This window comes from Solanum dulcamara, chromosome 12 (assembly GCF_947179165.1).
Source record: "Solanum dulcamara chromosome 12, daSolDulc1.2, whole genome shotgun sequence".
Taxonomy (NCBI): domain Eukaryota; kingdom Viridiplantae; phylum Streptophyta; class Magnoliopsida; order Solanales; family Solanaceae; genus Solanum; species Solanum dulcamara.
In genome coordinates, this window is record NC_077248.1 from 50,036,283 (window position 1) to 50,063,054 (window position 26,772).

The 26,772-nt window shown below is 33.7% G+C and overlaps 2 protein-coding genes and 1 long non-coding RNA gene across 6 annotated transcripts; 1 reads left to right on the top strand and 2 right to left on the bottom strand.

The window, feature by feature from the left end:
• Positions 1–1,688: 1,688 nt before the first annotated feature.
• On the top strand, positions 1,689–16,182 carry LOC129877195 (uncharacterized). 4 transcript variants are annotated; one of them, XM_055952677.1, is made up of 8 exons: positions 1,689–1,783; positions 1,970–2,030; positions 3,045–3,095; positions 10,636–10,935; positions 14,897–15,049; positions 15,161–15,266; positions 15,342–15,456; positions 15,889–16,182. In XM_055952677.1, exons 4-8 carry the CDS (start codon positions 10,638–10,640, stop codon positions 15,925–15,927), a joined length of 711 nt encoding a protein of 236 aa, XP_055808652.1. In that variant the 5' UTR covers positions 1,689–1,783; positions 1,970–2,030; positions 3,045–3,095; positions 10,636–10,637; the 3' UTR covers positions 15,928–16,182. The 4 variants fall into 4 exon arrangements, with proteins under 4 accessions (XP_055808652.1, XP_055808655.1, XP_055808654.1 ...); XM_055952680.1 differs by having other exon boundaries at positions 14,945–15,049; XM_055952679.1 differs by having other exon boundaries at positions 1,697–1,783; positions 1,922–2,030.
• Positions 3,916–6,195, bottom strand: LOC129875751 (uncharacterized). The gene is made up of 2 exons (XM_055950999.1): positions 5,838–6,195; positions 3,916–4,058 (listed from the first exon to the last, which is right to left on the bottom strand). Exons 1-2 carry the CDS (start codon positions 6,193–6,195, stop codon positions 3,916–3,918), a joined length of 501 nt encoding a protein of 166 aa, XP_055806974.1.
• Positions 16,183–16,286: 104 nt separating the features above from the next.
• Positions 16,287–24,256, bottom strand: LOC129877196 (uncharacterized). The gene is made up of 2 exons (XR_008763493.1): positions 24,172–24,256; positions 16,287–16,518 (listed from the first exon to the last, which is right to left on the bottom strand). It is a non-coding gene; the product is annotated as an uncharacterized LOC129877196 (long non-coding RNA).
• Positions 24,257–26,772: the final 2,516 nt, after the last annotated feature.

Sequence of the window (26,772 nt, forward strand, 5' to 3'; positions counted from 1 at the left end):
AAACACCCCTCAGTCCTCATGCCGGTGGCTAGTGAACTCAGAAACTACCCATCACTCTCTCGCCTCACTATGAGTCTGCGACTAGCGACACTACTGCCTGCGCTCACGATTTCTAGACTGAGTAGTGAGCATTGCAAGTTTGTGATTGTGCGACTTTCACGATTTCTATTCACGGCTTTACAATATCTTAGTTTTTCAGTCTCTCAGTCTTCTCCTCCAAGTTTCAACTGGTAAGTTTTAATTTTATAAATTTTAGTGCAACGATTTATGGATTCCATATAAATATAGTGAATTCTATTCATCTAACGGAGTGACTTGTAATTTTATCTACACTGTTTGAGCCCTGAGGTGTAGAACTGTAGATTGTGATGGTAATTTCTTTTTTAAGAAGGTTTTTATTCAGCCGTAACAAATATGTCGATGCGTTTTGACTGTCTGATAAATTAGCATAATTCTTGTCCTTGTTTTGAATTTTTGTATTACTTGATTTCTCTTGAGTGATATTGTGAAAATTAGCACAAGCAATTAGGCCTTGTATAAGTATGTCAACAAACTGGGAAGTGTTTTTATGCACATCCATTCAACAACCTCCAATCTATGAGTTTCAATAATTATTTTGTAATTTTGCAGTTTTCATAGCTCTGCAGTCCATTCTATACAGCCATATTTAACTACTTTATTCTCAATTTTGAAAATTTCAATTGGTTTCTACCTTTTTGGTATGTTTTTGATTCTCTTAGTCTTTCCTTTTGGATTTAATTCAAGATAACGATTAATAGCTACGTGTTTAGCTTAAGTATTTACATTTCTTGGTGTTTAAGGTTGTGCTATTTGACTGTTTTGTGTTTTTGTTGGCTGCCTATTTAATTATATTCTTTTAAATCACAATTCTTTGTTAAACATACATGGCTGAAAATATCATAATTGATAAGGTTATTGGTGAAAGTCGAGCTTCTAATTCAAATGCAACAAGTGAAGTTCAAAATGTTGAGTCTAAAGTAAGGAAAGAAAAGGTAAAAAGGTCTCGTATGTGGGATCATTTCACTCCTACAGTTGGTTCTGATGGAAAGAATAAGGGTGTATGTAACTATTGTAAAAAAAGAGTACTTAGCCGACACTAAAGATCATGGTACAGAGGCAATGGTTGATCATCTACTTAGATGTAAAAAAAATGCTTCATAATATTAAAATTAATCAATCAAAATTGACATTTCAATCAGTTACAGGGGGTAAGAAGGATATGTAATTGTTGTTCCATGGAAATTTGATCAAGAAGAGTGTAGGAAGGCTTTGTGTCGTATGATAATTCTTGATGAACTTCCTTTTAGATTTGTTGAAAAAGAAGATTTTAAACTATTTATGAAAGTGGTACAATCTTTTTTTTCGAATTTCTTTCTGACAGGATGACTCGTGATTTTTTTGATGAAAAGAAATATAATATGATGGTTGTTTTTATGAAAACAAAACGAAGAATGTGTTTAATTATTGATGCTTAGACTTTCGTGCAAAGAATAAATTATATGTATAAATCAATTAAAGAGGTCACTAGACTTTTAAATATATTTTTATATAAATTATATTATATAGTGACGAACAAATTTGTTATTTTAATAGCAACGGATGTTATAATCCGTCGTTAAGTCCTTTGCAAAATTATTTTTATATCATATATTTTAGGGCATACATTTATTTTCAACATTTTTATGTCTTGAGAACATTTGCACTCTCCAGAACCTCTCCATCTCCAATGAAACTCTCTTATCTTTCCATCTCCATCCGAAAAGTGAGCTCTCAAACTCTCATCTCTTTCCATCTCCATTTCAATTTCATTTAGCTCTCCATTCCCGATGAAGTAATGTTGGTGTGTTCTGAAAATAGGGGTTCAAAATTAATACGTTTTTTTTTTTGAAAATATTTTTAGGAATTCAGCTAGGTTTGTTTTGAACTATTTTTTTCTCTTCCTCTTCAGTAGCTCAGCCTTCAACTTTCGAGTAATCGTCAATCTTTCCTTACTAATCTTCCATTAACAAGTAAGTACTCTTTTAATTCGATCAATTAAGCTTTTTTTAGAAACCCAATTGCTTAGTTTTTGTATTCTGTTTTGTTTTGGGGACAGTAATTGTTGTGCATAGAACAAGAACAAAATCAAAGATTCAACGATTTCTGTGCAGTATTTGAAATGGGGTTTGTGAGGTTTTAATTCTCAACTCTTTCCATTTCATTTAGCTAGAATTAAGGTTGGGGTGTTCTGAAAATAGGGGTTTTAGCAGTTTGGGTGTTTTGCAAAACAACGTCTCTATCTAAGCCAAAAATATTAGATTAGATATTTGATAATCACCGGAGTTTTCTGTCCAAGGAGAGAATATTCAGTTTATACACTATAAAGTCTAGGCTAGAGGTGTTACAATGAGTTGCTATGTTACTATCATTTATGGATATGTGGGCTAGACCATCAGCAATGAACTGTCCAAAATTATGGCTAGTCACTGAAGACTTAAATGCAATTATGCGAACTCATGATAGATTATATGAAGCCTCAATAGCATATGCTGAAATAAGGGCTTTCTCATAGTGCATCCAAAAACTACAATTGAATGAACTCCCATGGAAATGAGATTATTACATAAGGTCTAAAAAGCAAGTAGGGAGTGACAGAGTGATAAGTAGAATAGATAGGACACTACATAATTTAATTTGGTTATTTCACTATGAATATCTAAGAATTGAATATGGGATACCACTCTTTTCTAAGCATTCCTTTATAGTGTTTGACTTGAGCCAGACCACCCATTCCATCAAGCCTTCTTTCAGATTTTTTAACACTTAAAATAGTTTCACTCAATAGTGGAAGGATGGAAGGGCGTGTCACTAAAATTGAAGAAACTTAAATCACTATTCAGTCAACTGGATAGTGAGTCTTACAAAGGGATTACTGATAAGTTGAATGCATCCATACAATAACTCATTCATATTAAGTGTTTAGTTGTTATTTGTTCTGTTGTTGTTGTTAATAACCAAGACAATCTAATGTTAAAATGTTGCAGGCACTTCCTGCTATAACCTTTTCATCAGGATCTGATTGATATTCGCTCGAAGTAAGCCTTGCTCTTCGTTTCTACCCTTGATTTAGCTCAATATTTAACTCCCGGGGTATTTACTTTACTGAATTAACTAGGAAGAAGATTGTTGTCATTATCTTGACACTATTCGAGTTAGAGTTTTTCTTTTAAGAGAGTAGTGGAAAATCTGTAGAATCCTTATTCTGTTGTTGCGGGTGTTTTTTGAGATTAGTTCTTGCTGGAAGAATGCATTCTAGGCTTTAACTTCTTCTTTGGTTTTATTTGCTGGAGAAATGCATTCTAGACTAAGTTGCTCGGACACCAATCGGGGATGCGAATCCGAGTATGGATACGGGTGCGGGGATTCGTCTAAAAATATTCAATATTATAAAAATATAGTTATAAAGATATTCTAAATTTGAGAGATATGTTGTGATAAACTTACATGTATATTGTAGAATTCAATCTTCCATTCTTCAAGATGAGATTGCTCTTTCATTTTTCCTATGAACACAACAAAATAACAACTAAACATTAAAAGCATATTACAATAGCATAAATATATAACTAAAAGAATTTTTTAAAATTGAAAAGAAGAACTAACCTTAGACCAAGGATAGTATCTTTTGAAACAAAGTGAAAATGGAAAACTAAAAAAACTTAAGATTTAAGACATAAACAAAGATACTCATAAATCATAATTACTAATTAATGTTCAATACACCAAGTAAAAAATTACTATTTAACAAAAAACAAGAGATTATCTCAACTTAACTCAAGTCATAACTCATAACTCATAGCTAATACATAAGAACAAAGTATTGTCAAATGTCAATTGTCAAGTTATTTAAGTTAGCTATTCTTCCGCATCTTCTTCAACTTCTTCCAAATCTTCAAATTCTTCCTCAAATACCACACCTTCAATTTGAGGTTCATCTATTGATAGTTCGATTAGACTTAGACCATTAGTTGTCCCATCAATATCAAACCGATCTCCACCTAAAATACATTAAAAAAAATAGATATATTAGAAGATTTTATATAAAGAGAAAAAAATGGTCATCAAAATAAATAATTGAGGAAAATAGTAAAGAAAATGTAGACATACCAAGTACCAACATCCCAATACTTGCTCGGCCCATTTTTATATTTTTCTTTCTTGCGAGATAGCAACCTTAGATTATAATGTACAAACACTAAATCTTCGGCTCTTGAATTTGTCAGTTTATTTCTCTTGATGTTGTGAATCAAAGAATAAGTACTCCAATTTCTTTCACAACACGAGGAAGAGGCCGGTTGGGTAAGCAACTTTGTAAGCTAATTGTTGCAAAAGTGGAGCCGAGACCCCGTGATTAGCCCACCAAGAAAGAGAATCTTCATACATCATAGCCTCAATCACATGAGGCTCACCAAAATAACTACTTCCACTACAAAAGGATCCATACTCCAATGAGACTTGTTTCATTTCATTAGAATTTTTAAAGTACCTTTGAAAGCACTTCATTCTATTCAATGAAATTTCTCTATCTTCATTAGGAGCTAGCCTCCGAATTTCATTTTTTCCTTGAAGCCATGATTCATGATAATACTTAGGAACCAAAGAGTGTGGGTATTGCTTTTGTTCCACCTAGCCACAAGAATATCATGAATAGTATCAAAAAAGTTTGATTGACCGAAAATGAGATCTTTCCCCTCATGCTCAAAGATTACTTTCTTGACCTTCTCAATCATTGAGTCCCACATATCATAGATGAGATGTTATTTTGGACCATCAATACCGGCACTTCTAAGCATATCAACAATTGGTTCCGTAAATTTAAAAAAGTAGTCAATACTATCCCACTTTTCATCATTCATTATAAGGGATTTTATTTCACGAGTTTTGGCTTCAATTCCCTTATCCCCCTTATAATTCTTCCATTCATCATCCATGACCATTTTCTCTAAAGACGATTTCACTTTGCGACTCGGGTGGTCATAATAATGTGTGAAGCAAATCTTGTTTCACCAACTTTCAATAAGCACAAATCCTAATGTTTTTGAAAAAGTGCATGTGCCAAGTCATGATTACAACAAAGTTCTTCAAATTACTCACTTCACTAAGTAATTCTAAAATCCATTTGCAATTATTAAAGTGAGGTGATTTATCTGAAGGTTGGCACATACTTTTCAAAACTAGATTCAAACAATGAACAACACAAGGAGTCTAAAATATATGAGGAAATTTTTGCTCCACCAAAGTACTGGCAAGTTTCGTATTACTTGCATTATCCGTAATAACTTGAACAACATTGTTTGAACATATATTTTCTATTGCTTCAATAAACAAGTTAGCAATATATTCTCCATCCTTTACTATCCCAATAGAATTGATTGGATTTAAAAACATTGGACCTCCACTAGATGATGCCATTATATTGATCAAAGGTTGTCTTTTAGTGTCGGACCATCTATCCGAACAAATCGACAATCCTTTCTTTTTCCATGTATCTTTAATAGGTTGCAACTTTCTATCAATGTGTGTCTTTTCTTGAGCCAAAAGAGTTGTTCTCAACCTATTATATGATGGGGAAGATCACCGGGAATAGAATTTTCAGCTAGAAACTTTGAATATTTTTTTAAATAGGGAGAGTTTGCAAAATTGAACGATAGATCTGATGCATAGAACATTCTAGCTGCTGATTTATCAGCTGTGTTTCTCTCATAGATGCCGAAGGATTTCCCTATAGCTCCACTCTCCGAACTCTTTCTTTTTTTGTTGTTGGAGTAAATCAGTACCCTCCGGAAGTGATACATAATCAGCTTTCTTTCTTGCATCGACATGAATGGATGATTTTTTCTGTTCAGCTTGTTCATGCTCCAACTTCAAAGCCACAAATATATCAGCATGAATTTCTTTACATATGTGAACTCCATGACCAGATAATCTCAAGAGATGTGCTTTTACTATATTATATGATCTAGTAACTATTTTATTGCAATAGTTACATGACCATGTTCTATTTCCACTATCATTAGGAGCAATCGAAATAACTTTGACATGATGCCATAATGGTTTATCATCAAAATCTACTCCTACACTTTTTATTGGTCTCATAAGATCCTTTCCCTTTGGACTATTAGATGCATTAGCCATTTTGTTGTATAAAGAATGATGGATTTTTTTTTGCTAAGAAGCTTTTTAGCTATGGCAGAGAGAACATGAAAGGAAAAGAAAATAATTTGAGAAAAGCCATTGAGTTTAGCCGTTTAGGAGTCCGTTTGGATGAGCTTAAAAAAAGTAATTTTTATGTATGAAGTGCTTTTAGAACTTTGAAGTGCTGAAAGTTATTTTTATAAATAAGCAGTTGAGTGTTTGGATAAAAGTGCTTATGATGTGAATTTTAGGATTAAAAGAATAAAAAAGGATAGTTTGAGAATTTAGTTAAAATATAAGGGATATAAAAGTAATTTTCATGGTCAAAGAAAATGACTTTAAGCACTTTGGAAAAAAAAAATTAGGAATCCTAACTTTTCATTTTTTTACTGACTTTAAGAACTTTATGGCTTAAAATCAGCATTAGACAAACATGTCCAAAAGCTAAAAAGGGGCTTTAAGATGTTTTTGACCAACTTAAAGCTAATCCAAACGAGCTCCAGGAGGGAAAAGTTGTAAAAGTTGGTGGGAATGAAATGACTTCTCTGCTAAAGGGTCATTTTGATGTTACTTAGAGCCCGTTTGGATGGGCTTAAAAAAATAACTTTTATGTATGAAGTGCTTTTAGAACTTTAAAGTGCTGAAAGTTATTTTTATAAATAAGCAGTTGGGTGCTTGGATAAAAGTGCTTAAATGAGGAAAATGATGTGAATTTTAGGGTTAAAAGAATAAAAAAAGTAGTTTGGAAATTTAGTTAAAATATAAGGAATATAAAAATAATTTTCATGGTCAAAGAAAATGACTTTAAGCACTTAGAAAAAAAGTTAGGAATCCTAACTTTTCATTTTTGACTGACTTTAAGAACTTTATGGTTTAAAGTTAGTATTAGGCAAACACGTTCAAAAGCTAAAAAGGGCTTGTATTTTACTATATTTTTATTTTAATTTGAATTTTTTTTAGTTCTCATAGAAATAAAATTGTTTTATCCATTTTAATTTATGTGATATTTTTTTAATTTGGAATAATTTTTTAAAAAAAAATAAAGACTTTATATCTTGTTATTAATAAATTAGTTGGATAACAAGGTATGATTTCTAATAAAATAGTATATGTATTTTGTTATGAGTTAAATTTGCTTGGTAAAGTCAATAATTAATTCCTATATAACGTATACTTACATTTTTAGAATTTCGATATTTCAAAACTTGTATTGTTAGGAAGAATCAAAAGATCTAGCAAGACGGGATCCTTAAAGCACTTATATTGACAGAAAGAATTACGTGATCTAGCAAGACAAGATCCTTAATATAATAGTGTGTCTATTGTTATTAGTTAAATTAATTGGATAAACCAATCATACTTACATTTTTAGAATTTCGATTGTTCAAAATTTATATTGATAGAAAGAATCAACAGATCTAGATCTAGCAAAACGAGATCCTTAAAGCATTTGTATTGACAGAAAGAATTAAGTGATCTAGTAAGACAGAATGTGTCTATTGTTATTAGTTAAATTAGACAGATAAGTCTCTTTGTGTGTGTATATATTGTTATTAATTAAATTAGTCGGATAAACTATCATACTTATATTTTCAAGTATTTCGATAGGTCAAAGGCTGTATTGATAGGAAGAGACAAATGATTTAACAAGATGGAATCCTTAATATAATAATGTATTTATCTTTTTATTGTCAGATAAAGCCAATTGTTATTTCCTATCAAATACATAATTACATCTCAAGTATTTCGATAGTTCAAAGCTTATATTGATAAGAGGAATCAAATCATCCAATAAGAAGCGATCTTTAGCTTTTCTACAATTTAGTGACTAAGTCATAATTTCCTTCCATTGGTGATTTCATATTAATCACATGCTTAATTTAATTTGAGAATTTAAAGTTTAATTAACATCAAAGTTACGTGATACAACTTATAAATTGGTTGATGTTTTTTACTCCTTGTTTCCTAAATTTTATAGTATTTTTTTTTCGATATTCAAATTTCTAAGTTTTGTATTATATATTTAAATATAAGTTTTTTATTTTTTGAAACTAAAATTTACCTATTTTATTATCACATAAAAGAAATATTTTAAGTTATAATAATGTTATAATTAAGACTATTTAAAAGAAATACGAAAAGATTACAATCAAAGAATATGAAATTTAATAAAAGGGTTAATTATTGACTAACTATCAAAAATTAACATGCTACTAATTAATTTTAAATCATAATTCATTTTATAAGAAAAAAAAGTTATAATTAGCACAATCTAAATATTGAGTAATACACTTTTTAATAAATAATTATTGATTTTAGCGATACTTTTTATTTCTTATCATTTATAGCAATATATAGCAATATTATGATATATCTACTATGTATTAGAAGTGAATTATGCATGCAATATAAATGCATTATAAGTGTTTAAAATATATTATACTTGTTTGGTAAGAAATTGACACAATGTATTATAAGTGTATTAAAGTATGTAATGAATATATTATTCATGAATAAAACTTATATTATATGAGTTTTATAAATTATTTTCGCTAATATGTATTAAAATTGTATTATAAGGGTTCAATAAAAAAAAATCATTATTGCTATAAATGGTAAATATTTTTTTAATGTAATACATTTATGCAAATTTCCCAATTATTTTTTTAATTCAAGCAAGATCCAACTCCACTTATTATAAAACAAAATAACCAAAGGAAAATTATCCCTGCAATTAATATGCTTTGAAAGTTTAAACAAATTTTGAAGATCCAAAAACTTTTTTTTAAGAGACTAATTAATATGAGCAAAGGGTAAAATAGTAAAGTTAAACAATCTATTAATAATTTTTTAATTACCGTATAAAATATAAAATGCCCATCTAATATGGGATAGAAGGAGTACAAATATAAAAGATTTTATTACATATATAGTAGTTTTAGTAAAAAATTTAAACAGTTGTTAGTAATACGAAAAAACATAAAAATCGTGACTAATTAAATATTTTTCTCTTTCTTCTTTATTTGCCATCATTCCCAAATCTTCATTAGCCACTAAATTCGAAAATTTCGTAAAGAACTATTCCTTTTATTTTAGTATGACTTCTTATATTTATATAAAATCAATATTCATAATCTTATTACATATGATTTTTTATACGTAATACATGAATAGTATAATTTCTTATATTATCTAAAATATATTATGTATTTTATGCTATAAATATAATTTAGATAAAAGAAATTATTATTTTATTATGGTATATATTTATGGAATAAATATTCAAGGTATAAATTTATATGTAAAGTATTATTTTGTAGGATTTTTTTTTACAACTTTTATTTTAAATATATGCAAGGTATACTTTTTTTATATCTTAAATATATACCATATATTTTATAATATAAATATACTTTTATGAAAAAAGTCATGATTATTCTTATAGTATTGGTATAAATTTATGGGATAAATATTCATGGTACAAATTATTCTATTGAAAGTATTATTTTTTTGTAAAGTAAAAATGTTTATTATATGAATATATATGTAGTATATGTATGGTATAATTTTTTATATCAAAATATGTCATGTATTTTTTTTGGTATAAATATAATTTGTGGCAAAGTAAATTTATTGCTATATTATGGGATATTTATTCTTCAATATTGCTATATTGCTACAAAGCAGACTTGGGCACTTGGCCCAACACCAAGCCCAAAACAAAAGTTATCTTCACTATGTCTAGAAAAGGAATTAGGGCAGACCGCAGTCTCTCCAATCTCCATTGCTTTCCTCTGTTCTTTTCCAAAAGGAACCAAAACGATCTTCTCTGTTCGTTTCTTATCCCCAGAAATCTCTTTGCTTCAGCTCCTCTATATTCTTTTAGCGAAGTCCTTATGAAAAAGTGGAATGGAGAGATCTCGTAACTTACAAGTTCCTCGCTGATCGTTGGAGAAAATGTCAAGTTCGTCGTAGAATATGTCAAGGTCCCCCTCACAGCTGCATAAGGCAGAGTGTCAAGTTAACAAGAAACATTTTCTAAGATTTGCATCCAATATTATTTAAGTAGAACAGAATTGAAGAGGAACAAAAGCCTACCACAGTCTGGCCACACCAGTTGAGCAACCATCTCTGGCCGGTTTTACACATAAAGTGTCACAGTGAAGTTTTGACTTCAAGCCATGCCAGAGATCAGATAAGGAGAGAATGATCGACATCTCTGTTAGCTATTCTTTATGTAGTTCATTCGAGAAAATATGGTCGACTTCCGGCGGCCATTGAAATAGTTCAATTCTTCCCCAGCTTGACTCTGTCAAAGTATTCGGACAAAGTTGACCGAATCGGAGACGCACCCCGAGACGGGTTCGGCGGCAAAAACAAAGAGTCCGCGTAACATAGCCAAAAACCCAATATGAATTTATTGCTATTTTTTTATTACAGGGATGTCTAGTTCTGGAGAAGATTTTTCTCAATTTGGTATTTCTGTTGAGGAAAAAGACAAGCTTGTAGCAGAAGTGATTCGATATGTATTATTCAAGAGTGAACAGAGTTCAGGGTGTCCAATAAAGAGGGAGGAGCTAACTCAATTGATCACTGGCAAGAATTATCGTCAACGAAATCTACCTGCTTTTGTCATAAATGAGGCAAAATTGAAAATTTCCTCTATTTTTGGCTTTGAAATGAGGGAACTTCAACGCTCACGCTCTTCTGCTACTCAAAACCCTCGCGCATCTCAGCAAGGTTTTCTTTCCTCTTTACTCCATTCAATGCTCTTTTGTCTATTTTACTTCAAACTTTATGTTGGATTGAGCAATTAAAACTCCGAAAATGTGTACTGTAGCATGGGCCTTTTTGTGTTTTTGTTTTGGTGGATTTGAAAGAGCATGGTGTTTATTCGCCTCCCTAGATAATTAGGGGTCCTTTGGTAACTTGTTTGGAGGTGAGTTATGCATGTATTAAATTCTGAATAAGTAATACCACATTTGGTAGCTGATTAGGAGGTGAGCTATTCATGTATAAATTAATAAGGTGTTTGGTTTGAAATTTAGAAATTCGCATAACTAATAAATGGATAACTAAACCTAGCATAGTAATGCACGCATTAGTTATGAGGGAATTTTTGTATTATTTATGCAGGTATTAGTTACGTTGGATTTAGTTATTCATGTATTAGTTATTTCACATTCTATGAGCTATTCATGTATAAATTAATAAGGTGTTTGGTTTGAAATTTAGAAATTCGCATAACTAATAAATGGATAACTAAACCTAGCATAACTAATACATGTATGAGCTATGAGGGAATCTTTGTATTATTTATGCAGGATAGAATGTGAAATAACTAATACATGAATAACTAAATCCAACATAACTAATACCTGCATAAAATAATACATAGATTCCCTCATAACTAATACGTGCATTACTATAACATGCCTAACTCTAACAAGCTACCAAATATAGTCCGCAGTACATAATTTTGCTCCCTTCTTTTTCCTTTCTATTTTTAGTTTTAGAGTAGATAGAGAAGTTTTGATCCATTCCTGAGCTTCCATTGGATTTCATAGGACGGCATTCAGTCTTCAAGAATAAAACGGAGAGCCTCTTCTTGACTTACAAAACATTAGTCAGGTAAAGGAGGATGGGTTGCACTAGGTTAATGGAAATGTAAAAATAGAAAGTAATATTAAGTTTCTCAAGATGCAACCATCTTGGAAGGGGATACATTGCACCCATGTGTGGTGTGAATTGAGGGTTTTAAAATACCAGAACAGATCCGGTGAATTCATATAGCCAATGTCAACTAGTTTAGGATTAAGGTTTAGTTGATTGTTGATTGTACTGAGTAACTAAAATCTTGCATTGCTTGCATGCAGTTTTGAATATTTCTTAGGTAGCTGATTTAGCTTATTCATTTATCAAAAAAGAAAAAAAAAATCTGTAGGCATACCATTCAAAACTCCTCTTGTATTCCATCTGAGTATCTTTTTGAGTAATTTTAGTTTTCATACAAGTTTTGTAAAACGCAAGAAATACAAATCATCAAAAATTTAGATATGTTTCTCAGAAGTAGAAGGTTTGCAAGGCTGATCTTGAGCTTCCTGCCTTGATTTTAGCAACGTCGTTTCCACTAAGATCTTTTGTGATCTGTAGCTCTTTAAGCATTTTAGTAAGCTTCCTCAAGCTTAAATCTTTCAAAGATTGTTTATTGCCGTTGCCAGCACTGCCTTCGCTTTCTTTCGTATGAACCAAGTTTTCCTTGTTATCTGTAACAAGTATCTACCCTATTTTTGTCGCTGCCAATGAATTCTTAAGTGGTGTTTTGCTTGAAGACTTCTTCACTGGTGTCAGGCAGCTTGTCTGAGTGATTTGTTCTGGCTTCGTAATTGCCAAGGCTGAAGGATTTTGCATAGGATTCAGTTCCCCAGTGAAGAATGTTTATGGGGCAGCATTAGGTATGAGAGACGCCAAGGGACGAAGAGCATGAGCAACACTATCCACATTAGCCTCGTCATGATCAGTTCTTCTCCAACAACTTCTATATTAGTGTCTGAAACATGTAAACACTGTTGACTTTCCCCAGTGAAGAATATTTATGGGGCAGCATTAGGTATGAGAGACGCCAAGGGACGAAGAGCATGAGCAACACTATCCACATTAGCCTCGTCATGATCAGTTCTTCTCCAACAACTTCTATATTAGTGTCTGAAACATGTAAACACTGGTGACTTTCACCCACCTTAATCTCGCACTCACCTTCCTTGGAAGCATCAGGTATGAGAGAAGCAAGGGAAGAAGACTATGAGCTTCACTCTCCATAGTAGCCTCAGCGTAATCAACTTCAGATTCTTCATTGGATTCTTCTTGTCCAACTTCCATAGCATCAGCTGGTGCATCCACATTAGCCTCAGTACGATCAACATCATATTCTCCATGGGTTCTTCTCCAGCAACTTCCAGACCATGAGCTGCACTATCGACATAGCCGCAGAATGATAAACTTCATATTTTTCCATGGGTTCTTCTTCTCCAGCATCTTCCATGTTAGTTTTGGCAATATCTTTCAGACACTGCTGACTTCCACTAACCTTAGCCTCCACCTCACCATTGAATTCCCTGAACAAATTCACCTCTTCACGAAAATCTATGTTTGTGTCTGGATTGGCACTCACAGGTTCTTTCATCAACTCTTATTTTCCTGCAACGTGAGAGTTACATTCTGCACCCTCACCCACTTGACATTCAAGCATCTGATTAAAATTATATTCCTTTCCATTTTCTGCCACAAAATAAGATGTATCAGCACAATGGGGCTCATCCTGTTCATGCAGCTGCTTGGTCAGAACCACATTACCACCTGAATTTCTCTTCATATCATCACCCAAGTTCTGGCTTTTGTTCTAAAAGTCTTTTCCTTTTTATCCTCAACATGATCAATTTCAGATTCTTCCATGGGTTCTTCTATTCAGATCCGTTGTTATTGTGAGCAAGTGCTACTTCCTTTGATCTCTCTTCTGGTTTTTTATCTAAAGCAACAACTACCAGGGCACTGTCACTGTCTTGTTGAAAACCATCTTCCATGTCTACTTCATTTTGTACCAAGGTATTTGAATCTTGACCTGATACAGTATCTGAGTTATTCTTGATGTCCAAACTCTCAGATGATTTCAAATCAATACCATTTTTTTCTAATTCTTCAGTCTTGTGAACAGAATACTGCTCAGAGTCCACCTCCAAACTTTCATAAGTTATTCCGAACTCTTCATTCTCTTGTGCGCTTGATTCTTGCATAGGTTTCCAGCTAACCTCACTGATTGATGGGTGCTATAGACTTGCCTAACTGAACTTTTTGCCTTCACTTCCTTTCTTTGGCTATTGAGAACAGCTGCTGGTGTCTCTGGAACATCTTTCTTTTCTTCTTCAATCCACCCCAGTTTTCTCTTTTGGTTCACATTCCTTCATTTCATTTTCCAGCTTAGTGCGAACTGAAGTTGTTACACCCTTCCTTCTGGTAGTTGGTAATGCAGGAGTCTCATGCATATCATTTTTGGCTTCATCAAAGTCTCTGATCATTGTTCCTCTTGTTCTGCAGCTATTCCTAGTAAAGGTCTGCAAAGTTTCTGTGTCATGTTATGTTGTCTTTTGTTGTATAATTTCGGAACCAGTCCGAGGTACACTTGTTACTGCTTCTGATTTCCAGGAGACTCCATGGACGAGTTTGCAATATCAGATTCACATGTTTTCAAGATCTCTTCAATACCATCACCAAACTCAAGAGATTGAAGAGAATCGGCAATGGTGACATTGGTGATGTTAGCTGGGATTTTGTTCATCTTGCAGAGAGCTTGCAATTCTCTCCTTGTGAGGCTGTGGAAATCCATCTGTGTGTTTAAATGAAACAGGAAATCGATCTGCAATTGTTGGGGGATGGGAGATCAGGTTTTCATGAGCGGCACTTCTATTTCCCATCTGATTATCCCTAGATACATAGTACAAAGTGTGGATATTTGCTACTTGTAGTAAAGCTATTATCTTCAAAAACAAACTAAACTAAGTAGTAGTCATAATTGAGGCTTGCAAAATGGAATTCTTCAGTTTAAGCTGCAAACTGTTTTAGTGTTATTAATCTGTTTGGAACCATAGGCTGTGTATTTTGTTATTGAATTGTGTATTTCCAACATGGACTTTTTCATGATGGACAGTTGCATCTGATGCAAAGTCATATATTCTCAGAAGTCAGCTACCTGCAGATATATACAAGGCATTTGTGGAGGATGAAAATAAATCACATGTCACTGCTCTTACATTTGTCGTTCTTAGCATTGTTCGTCTTGCTGGAGGGAAAATTAATGAAGGTATATTTGCAATTTCATTTGTGCTTGAACATATTTTTATTCTGTGTCCTTTACTTCTAATATCTAATGAGAGGAATGAAGCTTAAAGTTGTTGCTATCAATGTGTTGAAGAAAATCTTTGGCCTCATTTGAGACGGCTGGGATTGTCTGAAACTGATGAAAGTCATCCTGTTCATGGAAACCTCAAACTAGCATTGGAAGCAATTGTTCAACAAAGGTTAGAACCCGACAAACCAGAGGATTCCATGTCCATGTCACATAGTTCTGCTTTCTGATTTTTGCACATCCACAGATACTTGCACAAAGAGAAAGTTAATGGTCCAGAAGGTAATGCAACGTTTTATGAACTTGCTGAGAGGGCACTAGATGGGCCAATTAATGACGGAATGAAAGAGCATATATCAAAGGTATAATTCAGACTTTTGTAGCATCTTATGGTTTTAGTATGCAATTATCTCATATTTCAGTCTTCACCAAGGGTACTAAGAGTTGAAGAGAGTTGCATTCACCTGGATTATGAACTGTCAATCACTGTGTTCATAAACTTTTGCTGCATCCCTATGGTTCCTGGAGTAGATTTGTGTGGATCTCATTTATTTGTTGCAAGAAATGTATCCACTAGATTTCCAACATACCACAATCCGTGCATCAATAAAATATATGATTTGTTTCTCGTATTTGGGAAGCTGGGGTGATAACTGTAGCAACCAATCCTACAAATAGAAAGTGTGTCTAATTTACATTGATACTTGATGCTTGTTGCAATTTGACAAACTTGCCATTTGGTCAAACTCCAAAAATCCAAGTTGCTAATTAATCCTTGAACTATCCCATTGCAGATTGTGAACAAAGATATTACTTCGGTGGATGCTGACTAGTTTGTTTACTGCTGTCTGGGATTCTTCACAAGTGTTTTGGCCATAGTTCCTAACTGTATGAGGGTGGTCTTTGAAGTTGTTAATTTGGTATGATGTTTTACATTCGCCAGAGCTGCTACTTTCGTTCTGTCTATTTTTGTGAAATACAGCAGTTAATGTGTTTAGGCAGCTGAATTGATGTTATTTATATGATCATCCTTGTTGTCTGGCGTAGTAATTAATTTTTGTTTATAGAAATATTAATAGAGCCCCCCATCAAGCAAAAAGCTTTATTTGGTCTTCTTTCGATAATATTTGACAATGTGTCATTTATCTTTAATTTGATTACTCGTGTGTGATCAAATAACTAGCAATTCAGATGATTTAACTAAGTTGTTTATTTTGGAGATCTGTGTTAACAATTCCAATACAACCAGTAACAGAAATGACTGCTAACAAGTACAGGGAAACTTTTTTTATTTTTATAATTTTTATTGCCCTATTGTTAGCCAAGAATAAAAGGGAAACTACTGCTGTCCTCCCCAGTCCTCCCCAAAGGCAGTGGAAATGGTTCCTTTTGCTGTCTTGGTAGCTCCAAATCAGGTTCAAATGCTGTTAGAGGAGAAAAACTTATTTTTGGTAAAAGAATATTTATGGTAATAAAACAAAAAAAGGCAGTGATTCAAATCAAACAAAAAAAGAGTCCAACTAAGAAAGAACAAGTAAAGAGTCAGCGTATAATCAAGGAGAGAACAAGAAAACAATGTTCAACTAGGAGGACAAAATAATAACTAACTATGGAGGTTGTAGGCAGTTTCGAACTTACCTATTGCACGCATAGAGAAGAAGTTTCGTTTCAAGTAATAGGAGAGCTCAAGCAAGTTTGTGAAGGCTTTAGGTCTAGGTGTTTTCAATAACAGTGTGTGTGAGTTTTTTGAGGTTTGTAACAAGAAGTTGGTTTGGCTTCTTGAGAGAGTTTAGAGTTAGAAACAATTCGAGTGAATTGTTTGGGTTAGGTACTAGAATTAGTTCTTTTGATTATTGAGTTGTAATCATAAGATTTGAGTAAATTAGTGAATTTGAGGTTGTGGTTTTTATTCCTTGAGAAAGGGGGTTTTTCACGTAAAATATGGTGTGTTATTTACTTATTTGAATTGATCTATTCTAAGAACCTGATTCCTAGAATAAAGTTGGAGGCATCAATTTTCTTCAATTGGTATCAGAGAGAGGTTTTTTCACTAAAGGTTAAACACCTGAAAATGATTTAATGGCATCTCCTCCAACTGCATAAAAAGGCTCTTCTCATACTAGACCATCTCTGTTCAATGGTAAGTACTATGGCTGGTGGAACAGGATGATGGATCATCTCTTCGGTAAGAGTGCTGATCTATGAAATGTTACTAGACCACTTTTGTTCCAATGGTAAGTACTATGGCTGGTGGAACGGGATGATAGATCATCTCGTAGGTAAGAGTGTTGATCTATGAAATGTTATTCTAGACGGCCCTACAATTCCCATCAAGGCTGTTGCTGATAGTAAGGATCAAGTGCCCAAAAAAAGAAAAGAATTAGATGTTGCTGACAAGATAGCCATTTAGAACAATGCTAAGAGCCTTTTTGTATTGACTTATAAGTTGTTTATATTGTTTTCAGCATTTTTAAGTGTTTGGCTGGCCAACTTAAAATTATTTTGTGCTTAAAATAAGTCCAAAAATAATTGAGTCTGTTTGTCTTAGCTTATCTAAAGCAACTTATAAGCTGAAAATAACTTATAAGCCAAAAAAATAAGTTGGGCTACCCTAACTTATTTTTTCGAACTTATAAGTTGTTTTTCAGCTTATAAACTGCTTAAAATAAACTAATCCAAACAGGCACTAAGGCCAGAAAAATTTTAATTTGTGGCATTGGATCTGATGAGTACAACAAGATTTCCTCTTGTCAAGATGCAAAATAAATTTGGGACACTCTTCAAACAACTCATGAAGGGACAACAAATGTGAAAAAGACTAAAATTGATAATCTCAATAGGCAGAAATGCAAGGTAAGGCTGCGTACAATAGACCCTTGTGGTCGGGCCCTTCCCCGGACCCTGCGCATAGCGGGAGCTTTAGTGCACCGGGCTGCCCTTTTTAATAGGCAATATAAGCTCTTCATACTATTTAGGATATGCACACTAGGTTCACTGCAATTCTCAACGAAATTTATTTCCCGGAAGAACTTATTCTCACTGGAAAGGCTGTTAGAAAACTCTTGAGTGTGCTACCTGAATCATGGGAGAGTAAGGTGGAAGCAATCATAGAAGAAAGAGATCTAGACTCTCTGACTATGGATGAACTCATTGGGAATCTAACCACCTATGAGTTGAAGAAAAATCAAGAAAAGAAAAGACAAAACTATATCTCTCAAGGCAGTTGAGATCATTGATTATGAAAAAGAGAATCTGACACTGGTCACTAGGAAGTTTCAAAAGATGTTCAAAAGAGGTCAAAACATTGGGAAAAAACATAAATTCCATCCTAAACTTGTTCGGAAAAGTCACTTACACACTTCATCTTTGAGAGTGACATTTTACCCCCTTATTCTTGTTAAAAGTATATTAAATGTCCCCTTGAGAGATGATGTTATTGAGAAATTGTATACACTTTCTAAAAGCGTGTGAGCAATTAAAAAGTAAATTCAAAACAAAATAGATAGTACAACTGTCACTTTCTAATTGGATTCTATTAATCTATTAAAATCTATGTTTTTCTTATATTTCTATTTTGCTTTTCTCTTTATTTTTCTCTTTCTTCACTATCACTTTCTAATTGGATTCTATTAATCTATTAAAATTTATGTTCTTCTTCCTTGCAATTTCAAATGAAAGATCCCAATTTTATGACCAACAATAAAAATCAACTTCTATCATTTATCTTTGAACAATTTCTTTTTTATTTCAATCGAGCCTCCCTTCCCCCTCCCCAATTTTAAAAGAATTTTATAAAGAAGAAGACCAATACCATAAAAATGGTGAAATATAGATTTTGTTGACAATATGTAATGATATCTTTGATGATTTGTTAGGAGGTTTTGAAACACACACAAAAGAAAGAGAATGGAAAAGAAAAGATGAAAAAAAGTAAAACAGTTGGGTTTGACTGATTTTTTTTATAGATGGCTATCAGTAAATATCTTTTTCTGTAAAGTCACTTTTATGAAAATAAATTTATGAAATAGAAAAAAATAAAATAAACCTTGATATTAAATTTAATCATATGAATGTCACTTTTAAATAAGAGATGCTTGGTTATATATAGAAGATTCAAATTTAATTAGAGGAAAGAGGAAGGAAGATGAAGTGAAAAAAAGAAGCAAAAGTAAATAAATTAGGTGACATCTACAACGCTATGACGTAGGAGGAGTGTGTGAAACATTGCCTATTAAAAAAGTAGTTCTATAGTTTTAGGGATGTAATCATTGTACTTTTAACAAGAATAAGGGGGTAAAAGGTCATCCGCAAAGATGAAGTGTGTAAGTGATTTTTCCGAACAAGTTCAAGATGGAATTTATGTCTTTTGATTATGAGGAAAAGGATTCACTTCATCAAATTTTGTTCATTATGGGCTATACAACACAATAAGATTGCTGCAGAGAAAGATGGATATCAAAGTAAGGATCTCACTCTTCCTTCACATAGGAAGATGACCCCACAAGAAGTTGATATTGCTATTCAGAAAGCTCTAGTTGTTAAGGAAGAACATAACTATGAATCAAATGATGAGGATCCTCAGAACCAATCACTGCTTGTTATGGTTGAAGTAAAAGAGGGTGAAACTGTATCCCTTCTAGCTATGAGTGACGCTAAAAGTGATTTAGAAGAAGAAAAAACAACCGAAACAACAGATGTTACCTTGGAGGGAACAAAGTCTTAAAATGTAAGTTTTCAATAAACAGAAGAAACAACTCTTGCTCTCATGTCAGGTTCAAACTCAGAACAAGATGATGCCAAGGAAAATAAGAGAGGAAGGAGCAAGCCATGGTACATTGATAGTGCCTGCTCGAGACACATGAATGGAAATAAAGAAAATTTCCTCTCTCTGACAGATTTTCAAGGTGGGTGTGTGACATTTGGAAATGAAAAAACAGGTGAAATTGTTGGTATAGGAAAGGTAGGAAGATTAGGCTCCCATGAAATAAAGAGTCTATACTATGTACATGGACTAAAACACAACCTGCTGAGCATATCTCAAATGTATGACTAAGAAAATAATGTGTTGTTCACTGCTGCTGACGGTACTGTGAAGAATGAGACCAGTGGCAATCTAATATTGAAAGAAAGAAGACACAAGAATGTATACAAAGCTGACATCCTGGACCCCTTAGAATCATACCTAACATGCCTTATCAAAATAGCTCACTATTGTGGCATAAAAGAATGAGACGCATTAGTTTTTCAATTATCAGTAAACTATTGTCAAAAGAGTTGGTGCTAGGACTCCTAAAGAACAAACTTGATGAAAACATTATGTGTGATGCCTGCGCAAAAGGGAAATAGGTAAGATCTTCCTTCAAACCCAAACAGATGGTCAACACCACTAAACCACTACAATTGCTGCATATAGACATGTATGTACCTATGAGAGTTCTCAGTAGAAGTGGAAAGAGATATGTGTTTGTGATCGCAGATGACTATTCAAGGTTCACATAGACTCTCTTCTTGAGCTCCAAGAATGAAACATTTGAAGTATTTCAAGTATTTATCAAAATTGTACAGAAGAAGCTAAGTAGTGAAGTGGTTGGAATAAGATCAGATCATGGAACTGAGTTTGAAAATTCAAATTTTGTGTTGAGAATAGAATTGATCATAATTTTTCAGCACCAAGAATCCCTCAGCAAAATGATGTGGTTGAAAGAAAGAACAAATCATTAGAGGATATGGCCAGAACCATGTTGATTGCTAGTGGACTTTCTAAAACATTTTGGGTAGAGGCTGTAAACATAACATGCTACTTGCTGAACAGATGTATGATCAGGTCAATCCTAACAAAAACTCTTTATGAACTCCTCAAAGGAAGAAAGTCAAACCTGACATTCTTGAGACCTTTTGGGTGCAACTGCCATGTACACAACAATGAAAATGATGCACTAGGAAAGTTTGATGCCAACAATGATGAAGAAATATTCTTAGAATATTCTCCACAAAGAAAAGCTTACAAAGTATTCAAGAAAAGGACAAGCTGTGTGGAAGAGAGTATACATGTCATATTTGATGAAGAAAATTGTTAAAGCTACTCTAGTGATGATGATCCTAGGATTGGATTGGTCCATGACTCAAAAAATGAACAGACCCAAGAGACCATCAAAGAGCACTCACCAACAGAAGAGAGACTAGAGGTATAGGAGACAGGGGGAACCACATACGTACAAAATCATGAGGAAGAGCAGCTAACATCAGAAGGAACTACCCATGAGAAGGATTCATTTTTTCAACTGAATCTACCTGGACTCTCGGAAGGCCCAACTGGGAGAAACTAGAAATACAAAATCTCACATCCTCTGGAGAATATTTTGTCTCCCATGGACTCGGGCATGCAAACCAGAAATAAAGTAAGAAATATGTGTGTATACTTAGCCTACTTATCATTGATTGAGCCAAAAAACATCAAGAAAGCCCTACAAGATGTTGACTGGATTGTGGCTATGCAAAAGAACTCAATCAGTTTGAAAGAAGCAAAGTGTGGCATATGATCCCTAAACCTACTGACAAAACCATTATTGAAATCAGATGGGTTTTCAAGAATAAGCTAGATGATCAAGGAGTGGTGACTAGGAATAAAACCAGACTTGTGGTATAAGGCTATAATGAAAAAGAAGGAATTGACTATGATGAAACATTTGTACCTGTGGTCGAAAGCAATAAGAATGCTAATTGCTTTTGCTGCTCATATAAAATTCAACCTATTTCCGATGAATTTCAAAAGTGCTTTCTTAAATGGGTATCTGATGGAAGAAGTGTATGTAAAACAACCTCTAGGGTTTGAAAGCTTTGAACTACCTGAGCCCCAAGAGCATGGTATGATTAGATTATCATCTTTTCTTCTGGAGATATGTATGTAAGAGGAAAGATAAACAAAACTCTATTCATCAAGAAAAAAAGGAGCATACTTCTCATTGTACAAATATATATTGATGACATAATTCTTGGAGCCATTAATGATGTGAGGAGTCAAGAGTTTGCATCCTTGATGAGTAGTGAGTTGAAATGAGTATAATGGGTGAGCTAAAATTCTTCTTGGGATTACAAGTACACTAGAGTAAGGCTGGTACATTAATACATCAGCAGGAATATGTTAAAGACTTCTGAAAAGGTTTGAGATGGATGGGTTCAAGGCAAATGATGCTCCTATAACAACAACCTCTAAACTAGACAGAGATGAAGCATGTGTAGTTGTTGGTGAGAAAAAGTTTAGAGGGATGATAGAATCCCTTCTATATCTCACCGCATATAGACCTGACATTATATACAATGTGGATATATTATGTGCAAGATTTCAATCATCTCCCAAGAAATTCCACTTGAAGGTTGTGAAAATATTCTTTAGATATCTCAAAGGAACTCAAGGGTTGGTTCTTTGGTACCCTGGTGATGACTCTTTTGATTTAATTGGCTATGCTGATGTTGACTATGCTGGCTACCTAGTAGATAGAAAGAGCACTTCTGGAATGACACACTTCTTGAGGCCATGCCTTGTAACATGGGCTACAAAAGAAACAAAATTCTATAGCATCATCCACTGCAGAAGCTGAATATGTAGATGTTGCCTCATTTTGGTCTCAACTTCTTTGGATTAAGCACTAGCTTAGTGATTTTGGCTTCAATCTAAGATGTCTATCTATCTTCTGTGACAACACCAGTGCAGTCAACATGGGTAAAACTCTTGTTCAACACAGGAGGACTAAGCACATTGATGTGGGACATCATTTTCTCAGAGACTGTATTGAAAAAGAATTAATTAAAATAATGCATGGTAAACCGATGAATAAATTACTGACATATTTACTAAAGCTCTTGGGAGAGAAGCATTTAAGAAAAATGGACTGGCCCTGGAAATGGTCAATCAAATATAATAGAGGAGGAAAATAAAATATCCCTAAAATAGATTGAAATAAAGAAAAGGGTAAGATGATGGGTGCTTAATTATAAACTATGTGTAACTTACTAAGTTTTGTATCTTTCAAGGATACATTCACCACAAGGAGAATGTATTTTCAGGACTCAAGAAAATCGTTCTTCATGCAAAGAAAAGATGTCAAGCTCTCAAGGATCTAATCCCTAAGGTACGCACATCCTTTTCAAAATAGTCATAAACAAGTGCAATATTTTAATATTATCTGCAGAATGAGAACCTGATCCTCAAAGCCCTCTCTTCCACCTAAATAAACCAAAGCGGATTTTTTTTTTAAAACAACTGCATCCTAATCATCACTATTTTCTTCCTAACTGACAACCGTCATTTCAAAACACTCTTTCCCACACACTAAAAAACCTTCCACATTGACCTCTTCTTCTTCTTCACAAGAAAATTGTTTCCCCACAAAACTTTCATTATGGCAAAAACAATGCAAGATTTTCTCCTCCACTAGACCAAAAGCACCAAAACAAAAGTAATGGCTTATCCATCTCCCATCAATTTACACCTCTCATCGACTACTCAGATGATGATGATTTAGCTCTGGTATCAACTCGAGGGGGGAGACATCTTTCACATTCTCCTTTTCCTACCCTCCCTTACTCTCCTCCCAGATCACCCAGATCGCCCATCCCACCACCATCATTAGAACACCCATCCCCAAATCCTCAAAAGTCCGAGTCCTTGAACTACTCTTGGATTTTTTATGAATAGATTCTATTGCCCCTGTAGATATCAAAATTTTATAAGACTCTAAAAGACGAGTTTTATTTCAGTTAGAGTTTCTTGGAGGCTACTCTATTCTAAACCCTAATTCATGCCTATATAAAAGTATTATATTGCCTTAACGAGGCATCTCGAATATTTTGTAAATTCATGGAATATTCATAAAAAGATCAAATTTAAATCTCCTAGTTCGAGAAATACGTCACTAACGACTCTCGAATCACGGAGAAATCTTATGAGAGAAGAATCAAGGGAGGAACAAAATTGTACCCATGTTGTTTTATTGATAAAATTATGTTTCTTCATAATTTATTTGTGATTTCAATTTACTTTTCATCACTTTAAAATTTATTGCAAACAAATTGCATACCCAGTGGGACCAAATCTGCCTTCATCTCTTTTCTCACAAATCAAATATGCAAATTTGAAGCCACAAAATCCAAAAGTGGAAGAATGAGTACTTTGAGCCTCGTCTTTAAGCTTTATCAAGTCTGCACTTCTACAAGCCATGAAGTAGAGGGCATTTGTAGACATCAAAATTTTGAAGAAACCTACAAGACGAGTTATATTTCACTTAGATCTTCTTGGAGTCTACTCTATCCTAAACTCTAATTCATGTATATATAAAGGTATTATATTCCCTTAACGAGGCATCTTGAATATTTCACAAATTCATGAAATATTCATAAAGATATCAAATATAAATCTCCTAGTTCAAGAAACACGTCAGTAAAGGCCCTCGAATCACAAAGAAATCTTATGAGAGAAGAATCAAGGGAGGAACAAAATTATACCCATATTTTTTTATCAATAAAATTATATTTCTTCATATTTTATTTTTGATTGCAATTTATTTTCTATCACGTTAAAAATTGTTGCAAACAATCCTCTACCACCGCCTCAAAACCTCCATCCTCTGATGATGAAGAGGTTGACAGTGATGGCGACATTGTTCTCACCCCCAAATACACTAGAATTGAATCCATACTTATTCATGGAACTAAAAAGAGGGAAACCATCAGACCCCCTCGCAAACTAAGGTCTAAACCCTCTGTCAACTATACACCATCATCTTTATTTCCACCATGTAGACCATTCACAAGGAAGAGAGCCTCTGAGGCACAAAAAGAGGTGGGACAACGAAGAGTGCACATTGCTAGGGGGAAGAAGAAGATAGGGGATGATGACGAACCTATTGATGTTGATGAGTTAGGTGAAGAAGTGGAAAAAAATGTTGTTTTTCCATGGGCTGGAAGAAACAAGAACTTTGAGAAGTTCTTACGGTTGGGACCCATGGGTTATTATGTTACACAAACTATCTTGAAAGGGAGAGTACTGGATGAAGAGGTAATGTTAAATTCCTTTATTCAGCGTTTAATGCACAGACTTAATTTTCAAGGGTGGGATCATTTGTTCAAGTTTACGAAACCTGTGTCGCATAGGAAGGAAGTTATTGAATTTTATGTAAATTTTAAAATGTTTGACGGGTTGGTTGTTTGCAATAAGGTGAAGGGGGTAGAAATAGTGTTTGACTATGTCAAATTGGGGGAGATATTGATTGTTCCTCTAGATGGGTTGGACAAATATGTTTGGAGATCTGATAAGGACTGCTTATTGACAAACACGTTCTCTTAGGGAAAAGAATTAAGGGTAGTTAGGAAGATGTTAAAGGGGAAAATGTCTCATAATCACAAGCTCATCTTTGAGATTGTGAATAAAGAGATACTTTTTAGGGGAGGTAGAAGACACGAGGCAAGTTTTTGAGATATGAGTATCATGAATGCCCTTGACCTTAATGAGAGAATCAATTTACATGCCCTCGTGTTCAAGCATATGGGAAGGGTGACTGCCCTCAAAACTGTCCTTAAGACTAGCATATGGGTTATTATTGACTGAGGTGTTTATAAGCTTTAGGGTGCCTTTGGAAAAAGGTATGGCAGGTACAAGGAATGATAAGATCACTATGTCCACTTTGGAAGAGTGTGAGTGTGTATCTGCATCTGTTCCCAAGAAAAAGAGTTCCAACCCCATGACTCCATCTTTGTTGGACTTAGAAGCTAGCTGCTCAAAAGGAGTTTGCTAAGCTAAAGAAAGAAAATGTTGGCCTCAAGGAATGTCTAGTTGCATCTCAGGCTTAGGTGGACTCTTTAAACACAGACATAATTGAGCAGCAAAACAAGCACCTTGAGAACATTCAATCACTGGTGGAGCTCCTTCCAAACCAAAGCCCTCCTCTTGATCCCTCCTAGTCCTCCTGATTCAGTTTTCCTATCCCCCCTCCGTGAAAATTACTTATAACTAGTTTCTCTTTGCAGACAATATTATTTTTTTGTAACTAATTTGACTTGTTTTGTTTTGGGCCACTGGGTGGCTTAATTTGTGCCTCCTGATGGTAGGTTAGATTCCTAATTTTGGTAATTCTTTTTGCTGAATGAATGTTTGACTTTGTATCTTGTTTATGTGACTCTAAATGGTGTCTCTATTTATTACATATGTTGATTGTTAGCACTGCATCTTCTTACTCTGATTTTTGACGACGTCAAAAGAGGGAAATATTCTCTATAAATATTTCATAATGCATATTCTTATTCATCTGCTATTACTTGAGGTACTTGGTCACAGGAGCTGGAGTACTTTTTTGATGACATTCTGGCTTGCCTATGCTACTACCTCACTGATGTTGCTAAATACTGAAATGTTTGTTGAAGGTCTTTTACAAAAATTGATTATGTTTGCCATTATCAAAAGGAGAAAATTGAAGAGAAACCTACAAGTTTTGATAATATGAAAAAATCTATTTTTGGTAAAAGAATATTTATGGTAATAAAACTGAAAAAGGCACTGGTTCAAGTCAAACAAGAAAACAGAGTCTAACTAGCAAAGAACAAGTAAAGAGTCAGTATATAACCAAGAAGGAGAGAACAAAGAAACAGTGTTCAACTAGGAGAAGGACAGAATATTACAACTATAA

What these genes read in the sequence shown, in the direction of transcription:
- LOC129877195 (XM_055952677.1), top strand. Translation starts at nt 10,638, where the DNA reads ATGTCTAGTTCTGGAGAAGATTTTTCTCAATTTGGTATTTCTGTTGAG. An exon ending in GAAGCAATTGTTCAACAAAG is followed by an intron (nt 15,267 to 15,341) that starts GTTAGAACCCGA and finishes GCACATCCACAG; the next exon opens with ATACTTGCACAAAGAGAAAG. An exon ending in TGAAAGAGCATATATCAAAG is followed by an intron (nt 15,457 to 15,888) that starts GTATAATTCAGA and finishes ATCCCATTGCAG; the next exon opens with ATTGTGAACAAAGATATTAC.
- LOC129875751 (XM_055950999.1), bottom strand. Translation starts at nt 6,195, where the DNA reads ATGGCTAATGCATCTAATAGTCCAAAGGGAAAGGATCTTATGAGACCA. An exon ending in TTATGTATCACTTCCGGAGG is followed by an intron (nt 4,059 to 5,837) that starts GTACTGATTTAC and finishes AATGTATTTTAG; the next exon opens with GTGGAGATCGGTTTGATATT.